This window comes from Leucopleurus acutus (genome assembly GCF_964270905.1).
Source record: "Leucopleurus acutus genome assembly, chromosome: X".
Taxonomy (NCBI): Eukaryota; Metazoa; Chordata; class Mammalia; order Artiodactyla; family Delphinidae; genus Leucopleurus; species Leucopleurus acutus.
Genome location: NC_139148.1, coordinates 25,830,765 through 25,841,829, shown reverse-complemented (window position 1 = coordinate 25,841,829; position 11,065 = coordinate 25,830,765). Strand labels below are relative to the sequence as shown.

At 43.6% G+C, this 11,065-nt stretch overlaps 1 protein-coding gene and 1 pseudogene across 2 annotated transcripts in view; one reads left to right on the top strand and one right to left on the bottom strand.

Moving 5' to 3' along the window:
- The first annotated feature begins 2,619 nt into the window (after positions 1–2,619).
- LOC309978531 (ubiquitin-conjugating enzyme E2 D3-like) lies at positions 2,620–3,086 on the top strand (annotated as a pseudogene). Its single transcript has one exon. The product of its transcript is annotated as a ubiquitin-conjugating enzyme E2 D3-like (transcript).
- Positions 3,087–4,966: 1,880 nt separating this feature from the next.
- Positions 4,967–11,065, bottom strand: part of LOC309978530 (uncharacterized protein) — a gene marked incomplete at both ends in the record, with an annotated part of 36,872 nt that continues 30,773 nt past the window's right edge. The window contains 2 exon segments of the mRNA XM_082865080.1: positions 4,967–5,044; positions 5,046–5,074. Of these exon segments, the coding sequence (XP_082721206.1) occupies positions 4,967–5,044; positions 5,046–5,074 (107 nt within the window).

The following is an 11,065-nucleotide window of genomic DNA, read 5'->3' as shown; positions in this document are numbered from 1 at the left end:
CTTGCATCAGGACATTTACACTAGACTCCTCATGAGGAACCCCTCAACCCCCACTTCTTACCCCTTATTTTTATTGGGCCTTTAGATCTTCGTTCACCAGCTGCTTTCTATGAATGCTGCTCTTAGACTCTAGAATTCTACAGGCAGGGGTTGGGTCTATGTTTCTTAGCATCCCCAGTACCATCCAACAGCCTTCTGAAGAGCAGACGCTAAATTGATATTTGAACAATTAAAGATCAGGGCTTCCCTGGTGGCACAGTGGTTAAGAATCCGCCTGCCAATGCAGGGGACACGGGTTCGAGCCCTGGTCCGGGAAGATCCCACATACCGCGGAGCAACTAAGCCCGTGCGCCACAGCTACTGAGCCTGTGCTCTAGAGCCCGCGAGCCACAACTGCTGAAGCCCACGTGCCACAACTACTGAAGCCCACGTGCCTAGAGCCCGTGCTCTGCAACGACAAGCCACCGCAGTGAGGAGCCCACGCACCACAATGAAGAGTAGACCCACTCGCCGCAACTAAAGAAAGCCCTTGCAGCAACCAAGACCCAACGCAGCTAAAAATTAATAAATTAAAAAAAAAGAGCACGTGTGCAAGAAGGCAAAATACTGTGATTTCACTTCTCCCACATTCTTAAATAAGCTAACCGAATCCAGGTATATATACTTCAATTTTACAAAGAAAGACTAAAAGGAATAAAACAAACCAAGAAGTGAATACCTCTTCAGTTTTTTTTTCTGTATCTCATGATCACACAGACTTTACTGTGGAATAATTTCCTTTTTCACAAAAAGTCCATATTCCAATGTTCCGAATGACAAGAAATGATTCGAGGGTTTCCAGTTTGTGTTACATAATACCAAAATTCTTATTTCTCAACCTGATAAGCTGCACTAAATGTGTGAGTCATGTCATTAATAAACTTAGACTCTGAAGCTAAACACATCTTTAATTGAAAGGAACAACATTTAAAAATAGAAAAAAGAAAAATCTCCGATTTGTGCATATTGTCTAGGAACACAAATATATGTTGTGTTCCCATGAGCCCCACCTTGGCCCTCCACTAGTTGGGAGACTGACTGCTTTCTTTAATACAAAGTGAAGTATCCGCTCAGCCTTCACTAGGGACCGAGGAGCTTTGGGACATGCCCTGGAACACCCACTGGCCAGCGTAGCAGTATGAGCCCTGGCTGCAGCTCTGGCTCAGGCTCTCTCTTCCTCATCTCTCAAAGCCTCTTCATACCAGGATGGGAAGGCACTGGGCTTGGTATCACTGACATTAGCCCCAAACTCACACATTCTTTTATATATCTATATCCATAACTATCCTGGAAGCACCCCATACTAGTTTACAAAGATCATGCTCATTCTTTTTTATAGCTACATAGTATAGTGCTCCACTCTGTGAATATACCATGTTTTTATCAATTAATATATTCACGGACATTGCAGTATTTTCACATTGTTGTGGATGTGCCTTCGGGGTTAATTTCTGAAAAATTGGAGTTACTGGCTCAAATGTAAATGCATATTTCCTTTTGTTGTATCGCCAAATTCTGTTTATGTTCTAATCTCATTCTTTGACGTGTAGCTGTCCAGCTACACGTCAAAGAATGAGATTAGAACATTCTCTAACACCACATACAAAAATATACTCAAAACCAATTAAAGACCTAAATATACGAGTGGAAACCATAATGCTCCTAGAAGATAACATGGGTGGAACACTCTTTGACATAAATCATAGCAATATTTTTTTGGATCTGTCTCCTAAAGCAAAGGAAATAAAAGCAGAAACAAACAAATGGAATATAATTAAAGTTAAAAGCTTTTGCACAGCAAAGGAAACCATTGACAAAATGAAAAGACAACCTGTGGAATGGGAGAAAATAATTCAAAATGATATGCTCATTAAGGGGTTAACATCCAAAATATATAAACAGCTCATATAACTCAACAGTTAAAAAAAAACCCAATCGAAAAAATGGGCAGAAGACCTAAATAGACATTTTTCCAAAGAAGACATACAGATGGCCAACAGGCAAATGAAAAGATGGTCAACATCATTAATCATCAGATAAATGCAAATTAAAACTACCATGAGGTATTACCTCACACCTATCAGAATGGCCATCATCAAAAAGAACAGAAATAACAAATGCTGGCAAGCACGTGGAGATCTGTACACTGTTGGTGGGAGTGTAAATAGGTGTAGCCACTGTGGAAAACAGTATGAAGGTTCCTCCAGAAACTAAAAATAGAGCTACCATATGACCCAGCAATTCCACTCCTGGGTATGTATCCAAAAGAAACAAACAAACAAACAAAAAACAACAACCCCACCCCCTCACTAAGTTGGATGGTCTCCTTCAGGTTCTCGATGGTTCTCTGAGTCTAAGGGTTTCCACCGCTCATCTACCCTTCCCCCCAGTTTCGCCTACATGCCTCTGACCCCACCCTCACAGTCCAACCTCTCTGTTTAGTAAGAAGGTGCCTGTGTCTGGCAGAGCCAGGATAGGATGAAGAGACAGTCCTTCCCAGCCGCCCGGATAATCAAGAGTTTTGACCGGATCTTTGAGCACACACCAGGACTGTGAGGGGCCAGAGGAAAAGCACAGACTATGGTGCTGAAAGGGATTAATAAGGAACTTAGTGATTTGGCCCGTGACCCTCCAGCACACTGCTCTGCAGGTCCAGCTGGCGATAATATGTTTCACTGGCAAGCCACAATTATGGAAGCTAATGAAAACCCATATCAAGGTGGTGTATTCCTTTTGACAATTCATTTTCCTACAGACTACCCCTTCAAACTACCTAAGGTTGCATTTGCAACAAGAATTTATCATTCAGACATTAACACTAATGGCAGCATTTGTCTCAATATTCTAAGATCACAGTGGTCTCCTCCTTTAATCGTTTCTAACGTTCTTTCATCCATTTGTTCACTGCTATATGATCCAAACCCAGATGACCCCCCCTAGTGCCATAGACTGCATGGATCTATAAAACAGAGAGAGAGAAGTACAAAAGAATTTCTCAGGAACGGACTCAGAAGTATGCCAGGTATGCTACCTTAAAGTCAGAATAGCCTGCATTATAGCCAGAATAAACTTTAAATTACTGTTAAAAAAGGAAAAAAACACTAATTCGAAAAGATGCACGCACCCCAATGTTCATAGCAACATTACCGACAATTGCCAAGATGTATATACCACATCTTCTTTACACACACACACACACACACACACACACACACACAATGGAATACCAGTCAGCCATAAAAAAGAATGAACTTTTGCCATTCTGCAACAACATGGATGGAGTTGGAGGGTATTATGCTAAGTGAAATAAGTGAGATAGAGGAAGAAAAACACTGTATGATACCACTTATATGGAGAATTTCAAAAATAAAGCAAACTAGGGAAATATGACAGACTCACAGATATAGAGAACAAGCTAGTGGTTACCAGTGGGAAGAGGGAAGGGGGAGGGGCAGGGGAAGGATGGGGATTAAGAGATACAAAATACTATGTATAAAATAAATAAGTGGGCTTCCCTGGTGGCGCAGTGGTTCAGTGTCCGCCTGCCGATGCAGGGGACACGTGTTCGTGCCCCGGTCCGGGAAGATCCCACATGCCGCGGAGCGGCTAGGCCCGTGAGCCATGGCCGCTGAGCCTGTGCATCTGGAGCCTGTGCTCCGCAAAAGGGGAGGCCACAACAGTGAGAGGCCGGCGGACTGCAAAAAAATAAAAATTAAATAAAAATTAAAAAGCTACAAGGATATATTGCACAACAAATGGTATATAGCCAATATTTTATAATAACTGTAAATGGAATATAACTTTAATAATTGTGAATCACTCTGTTGTGTACATGAAACTTATAAAATATTGTACATCAACTATACCTCAATTAAAAAAGATCTACTCTCTTAACAACTTTCAAATATACAATACAGTATTATTAACTATAGTCACCATGCTGTACATTACATCCCCAGGACTTCTTTATTTTGTAAATGGTTTGTACCGTTTGGCCATTTACACCCATTTCATCCATCCTCCACCCCACACCTGTGGCAACCACCAATCTGTTCTCTGGGTGTTTTTTTTTTTTTTTAATTTCCATATATAAGTGAGATCATATAGTATTTGTCTTTGTGTGTCTCTCTGTGTTATTGCAAATGGCAGGATTTCCTTTTTTTTTTTTTAAATGGCTGAATAATATCCGAGGGAGAGTGAGAGTATGACTGTGTGTGTGAGTGTGTGTGTATCACATTTTCTTTATCCATTCATCCATCAATGAACACTTACGTTGTTTTCATGTCTTGGTTATGGTAAATAAATGAATATGGGGGGGGTGCAGATATCTTTTCAAAAAAGTTGTTGTTTTCTTTTCCTTCAGATAAATTTCCAGGAGTGGAATTGCTGGATCGCACGGTAGTTCTATTTTCAATTTTTTCATGAACCTCTATACTGTTTTCCATAGTGGCTGCATCAATTTACAGTCCCATAAAATCATATTTTCTTGAATAATTTAAGCACATCCTAAATTCAAAAGGTATATATCTTTTCCTAACTTTAAAAGGTGTATATCTTTTAAATTTTGGGAAAGAAAGACTGAATGGAGTACGCCAAACCCATAGGTGAACCATTTTAATTTGTTTTCTCTATCTTCTTATCCTATTTTACTGTGGAGTTCTTTCACATTACCAAGGATATCCCTATTCCAATTCCATGCAGTCTTGCTCTGGATCACATCGATGATTTAAAAATTTTCAATTTGTATTTCAAAAAACAAAATTCTTACTTCTAAATCTGATAAAGAGCAATAAGTGTGTGCCCATGTCATTCATAAGCTTGTTCTGAATCTAAATAAACTTTCTTTTGAAAAGAAGATCACTTGAAAATTACCAAAAAAATAAGCCAACAGGAATTTATGCATATCAGGAACACGGGTTAACAGGCTTTACCAACCACAAAGTGAAGAATCGGCCTCTACCTCACTAGGGGTGACAGGAGCGACTGGATGTGGCCCTGGAATGTGCACTGGCCGTGGCAGTAGTGCCAGCCCTGGCTGCAGCCCTGGCTCGGGCTCTCTCTCCCTCATCTCTCAAAGCCTCTTCATACCAGGATGGGAAGGCACTGGGGACCCTATCATCAACCTTGGCCAAAAACTCCAGGACTTTCATCTTGCTGGTTTCAGCTTGGGCTCTTGATCGCTGTCGCGCATCTGATGATACACCAGGTATTTTCCTGCACCAAATCTTCTGTGATAAGCTTCCTGGGCTCCACCAAGATGAAGTGCCTCTTTCCATCAAAAACACCCCAAATATTCAGGAATTCCCAGATCTCCTCCTCAGAGGCGTGGTCGCCATGCAAGAAGATCACACCGAGGAGAGGCATCAGGGGCCCATTCTTCCGAAACCGCCCGCCCCTGCTCTGACGCCCATCATCGGTGAGATCTAGCTTGCTGACAAGGGCATAGGAATCACCACTCGGCTTGACTTCCTTCAAGTCAAGGCCGCAGACCAGTTCCATGTGCTCAGTGGCTCTCCTTAGGATCTCAGGGAATTGTTCCCTGTACATTTTGTTGACAACCTTCAGAATGTCCACCTTCATGATGGGCTCTTTTATATTTCTGCAGTAGGAATTGCATCAACATCCCTGCCTTCATGGTTAGAAGGTCCTTCCGTAAGCTCTCAGTGGAGGCTGAGGCTTTAGAGCGACGTGCACTTTCTCATCTTGGCTCTTGACATCTTTTTCAGACATTGTGCATGAAATAGCTGAGAAGTAACGATGGTGGATGTGGATCTCTGAGGCTCCTAGGAATGCCAGCCACCGGGGAGTCCAAGGAAACATTCCCAAAACAGGAGAGGAAGAGAAGGGGGACTCTTCCCTGCTCAGTGGTTTGAGCACCCTGGAGATCCTGGGTCTCACCCCGGGCATGCTGGCATTTCTCACGAGCACTGAGTTTACTCTTGTGACCCTAGGGAATGATGAGTGTGATCAGGAACAGCAGGCGGGAGTGTGGGTGATGCCCGCACTTGGAGGAGGGAGGAGGAGGGGGAATGAGATGATGTGAGGACCCTCAGCAGGGAGATTCCACATAAGCTTTAACCAAGTCCATCTCTGCAGGTTTCCTTGAGGGCACTGCCCTAGGACTCTGCAGGGCTCTTGTTCTCCTGGTCAACCTGTCCCTGAGAACCCAATGGAGAAACGGTGAGCCTTAGGCTGCAGCCTGCCTGCCCTGTGTTTTAGTGACTAGGGTGACAGCATGGTTGATAGTGGGGCCACTTGTGTTTTTCAGTGTAGGGGGTCTTCTATGTTTAGCTTCAGGATTATCATGACAGCTCTTGGCAAGGCCTGGAAACTCCCCTCTCTGTTACTCTAAAGGTGACACCCCAAAGCTCTCCGGGACCCACAAGAAGGAAGTGAGAGGGGCACCTCAGCCCACCACTCTTATCAGGGGGAACCCAGTAGTTAAAGCTCTGTGGGTACCTCTCTGTCCTGAGCTTGTTAGATCCTAAGTCATCATTTGGAGTCCTCACTTGGATATCGCACAGGGTCATGGACTCTTCCTTTTGCTGACTGGGGGCTGGACCTTCAGACCAAGGATCTCACCTCCTTCCAGAACTCATAAAAAATGGGATGGGGATCCATGAAAGAAATAATTGATAAGCTAGATTTCATTCCCTTAAACTTCTAATCTGCAAAAATACACCATCAAGAGAACAAGAAGATGAGCTACAGTCTCAGAGGAAATATTTGCAAAAGACAGATCTGATGAAGGCTTTTATCCAAAATATACAAAGAACTCTTAAAATTCAATAAGAAGGAAACTAACAACCCGATTAAAAAAATGGACAAAAGATATGAACAGATACCTCACTAAGGAAGATATACAGATGGCAAACAAGCATATGAAAAGATGCTCACCATCATGTACCATTAGGGAACTGCAAATTAAAATTACAACCAGAAACCACTACGTGCCAAAATCCAGAGGACTGACAGCACCAAATGCTGGTGAGGATGGGATTCAACAAGAACGCTTTCATTGTTGGTGGTGATGCAAATGGTATAGCCACTTTGGAAGCCAGTTTGCAAGCTTCTCAGTAAACTAAACATATTCTGTACTGTTGGTGGGAATGTAAATTGGTCCAGCCACTATGGGAAACAGTATGGAGGCTCCTCAAAAAATCAAAAATAGGGCTTCCCTGGTGGTGCAGTGGTTGAGAGTCCGCCTGCCGATGCGGGGGACGTGGCTTCGTGCCCGGGTCCGGGAGGATCCCATGTGCCGCGGAGCGGCTGGGCCCGTGAGCCATGGCCGCTGAGCCTGCGCGTCCGGAGCCTGTGCTCCGCAGCAGGAGAGGCCGCAGCAGTGAGAGGCCCGCGTACCGCAAAAAAAAAAAAAAAAAAAAAATCAAAAATAACATATGATATTGTCGGCAATCCCACTACTATCCAAAGGAATTGAAATCAGAACCTTGAAGAGATATCTGCATTCCCATGTTCATTGCAGCATTATTCATAATAGCCAAGCTATGGAAGCAACCTAAATGTCCACCGATGGATGAATGGATAAAGTGTAAAGTATACATACAATGGAATATCATTCAGCTTTAAAAAGAAGCTAAAACTTCTCCAGCTATGACAGCGTGAATAAATCTAGAGAACATTATGTTCCAGTGAAATAAGCCAGACACAGAAGGACAAATACTACATGATGTCATTTATATGAGGAATCTAAAATAGTCAAAGTCAGAGAAGCAGAGAGTAGAGTGGTGGTTGCCAGGGGCTATGGAGATGGGGAAAATGAGAAGGTTTTAATCAAAAGTTACAAAGTTTCAGTTATGCAAGGTAAATCCTAGGGACCTACTATACAGCATAGAGTTTACAGTTAAGAATACTATATTGTACACTTTCTAACAGGTTAAATCTTATGGTAAGTGTTCTTATCACACACACAAAATAAAAAGGGTGGGAGGAAACATTTGGAGGTCATAGATATGTTTATGGCATAAACTGTGGTGACTGATAGTTTCACAAGTGGATACTTATCTCCGAACTCATCAATTTGTATACATTAAATATGTACGGTTTTTGTATGCCCATCCTACCTCAATAAATTGTTTTTCTTTAAAAAAAACAACTAAACATACTCTTACCATACAATCTAGTAATCATGCTCCTTGGTATTTACCAAAATGAGTTGGAAACTTACATCCACACAAAAACCTGCACACCGATGTTTATAGCAGCTTTACTCATAATTGCCAAAACTTAAAAGCAACAAAGGTGTCCTTCAGCAGGTAAATGGATAAATAATGGAATACTGTTCAGTGCTAGAAATAAATATCAAACCATGAAAAGACATGGAGGAACCTTAGATGTGTATTACTAAGTGAAAGAAACTAATCTTAAAAGGCTACATGCTGCATGATTCCAACTACATGACATCCTGGAAAAAGGCAAAACTATAGAAAAAGCAAAAAGACCAGTGGTTGCCAGGGGTTGGGGGCAGGGAGGGATGAACAGAGCACAGAGAATTTTTAGGGTAGTGAAATTACTCTGTATGACACTATAATGGTAGATACAAGTCATCATACGTTCGTCGGAACCCACAAAGTGTACAACACCAAGAATGAAGCCTAATGTAACTCTGCACTTCGTGTGCTAATGATGTGTCAATGTAGCTTCATAGATCGTAGCAAACGGCCCACTCTGATGGGGGATGTTGATAGTGGGGGAGGTGTGAGCTGTGTCAGGGAAGAGGGTACATGGGAACTCCTTGTACTTTCTGCTCCATTTTGTTGTGAACCTAAAACTGCTTTAAAAAAAAATAAAGTGAACTAAAAAAAAAACTGATGGGGGGTGGTGGTTGTTGCTCAGCCTCACACCCTTCCCTGGGGATTTAAGTCTTGAGTGCAGGTGCAGGGCCAGTTTTCCCCTCTATGCAAGAGTGGGTGGGCCTCTCAGTCCTCACTCAGTTTCCTTGATTTGACTCCTGGCAGGGCCTGAGGCTCCCCTCTTTCTCGACCTGAGGACATTTCTTCAGAGAAAGGCTCTTATTTCCCTGAGATCCAATAGGAGGAGGTGAGGGTGGCCTTACTTGGCCACACCTGCCATGCCATGAGTGACAACTGTATCAGGCAGGTTGAGACCATATGATGGTGATCCCACTCAGGGTTCTAACTCAGTACCCTAAATCTGACTCACGTGAAGGCCTAAGATTCCCCCCTCTGCTGCCCTGGGACCTCCCCCTCAAACCAAGTTCCGCACTTTTCTGTGATCCCCGAGAAGGATATGAGGCCGTCTCTTCCTGACATTTACACCAGGATCTGTCACGGCAACAGGGAGGATTCTGTGAGGTCTCCGCTGATATGGGTTTGGTGGGCCCTGAACTCTTCAGGGTGCTCACCTTCCTCCTGGCGCACCTTGGAAATCCTATCTCTACTGACCTGAGTTGGCCAGCCTCAGGCCAAAGTCTTCACTTTCTCAACCTCTTACGTGGAAATCAGGTTCAGCCACATCTTGCCAAGGCTGTCTGGGGACTCTGAGGGCTGACGGCAGGGTCAGGAGTCCATGGGACACACTGTTCGGGGGTGGCGGGTGTGCTTCCTTCATTCCTCATTCAGGGTCCTCACCACCACATGTGGCAGAGACTGGGACTCCTCCCTCTACTGACCTGAGCTCATCCTCCTAGGTAGGACTCACAAGTCCCTGAGAACCCTGAAGAGTAAGTGAGGGCATGCTCAGGCTGACAACTTTGCCTGGCATGTTGCTCTCCCCAGGCCACCCGTAAGGGGCCCTTCATCGTGGCTCCTGTTTCTTGATTAAAGGCTTCCTGGGAAAGGGCCCATCCCTGCAAACTCTTGACCGGTTTCCCTATTGCAAACCCTTCAGAGACTGGGTCTCCGTCCCAGGAGTGATGTGAAGTAGGGAAGTTGTAACGCAAGGCAGGACGGATGTGCTGTCAAAGAAAAAAAATACATTGGTTTTTCCCTTCTCTTTACCAGCAAGACTTAGCCTTTTATGTAACTTCTCTTTGAATAGATTTAACTTCCAAATGCGAAGGGCTGTCCAGCATGATTTTCTGAGCCCCTGATCTTTTGAGGTTATCTGACTTTGGATATGTAGATGATCATACTGTCACTAAATATCTTCCTCTGCTTTCTTCACCCTTTTCAACTATTTTGAGACGCTTATTGCTGTGCTTATGTATTCCCATCCAGTGTTTTGGGCACAGAGTCCTCCTTTTTATCACCTGAGATATATTTTGTAGTGAGTGAGAAGTAAGGTGAATTAAGGAACACAAAGTTGGCCTCGGGCTGGGAGGAATGGAAAAGTGTGGGCGTCAGACTTAGTTAGGCCAGGAGTCTAGTTCCAACACTGTCACTTAACAGCTGTGTGAAATTGAACACAGTACCAAACTCTGTGAGCCTCGGTCTTTTCATCTGTGAAATGGGTTTGAGAAGCTCTGTCTTGGGGACTGATAGAATTTATATAATGCCTGTGAAGTGCCTGGCCCATTGCCTGGCCGGTACTGAGACTTTCAAGGATGCCAGTTCTTACTAAGATTAATTTGTCCCCTGGAGTTTCAACCCACTACACTGAGATTTAACTTTCAATCCAGGAGATGCCAGAGAATAAGCAGGGCTCTAGGGCAAAGAAACCCCTATCAGGCAAAATCCTGCTTAACAAGGAAAACTAGTATTTCCCTGTTAGAGTATGTCATTCAAGGTCAACATGAGGTAGACTTCCTCAGTAGATGCAACACGAAGCTCTAAAATGTTTCACGGACCTAAAAGTTACCTCCCTTTCAGTTGCCCTTCTTTATAAACCACTCCCACTTTCATTCATTTAACCACCCACGAATATCTATTCCTTGCCTAGAGTTTGCCAAATTACAATCAAGATAACTTAATTTGAATGATTTTTTTTTCGTGGAGTGGGCTCTGGCTCCCCCAACTAGGGCAAAGAGTGCCAGTCCAGTGGCTTCTGGGCATCCCCCCTCAGGGGAGTACCACCCTTATTTCTCAGAAACTCCCTGGAGACATGACAG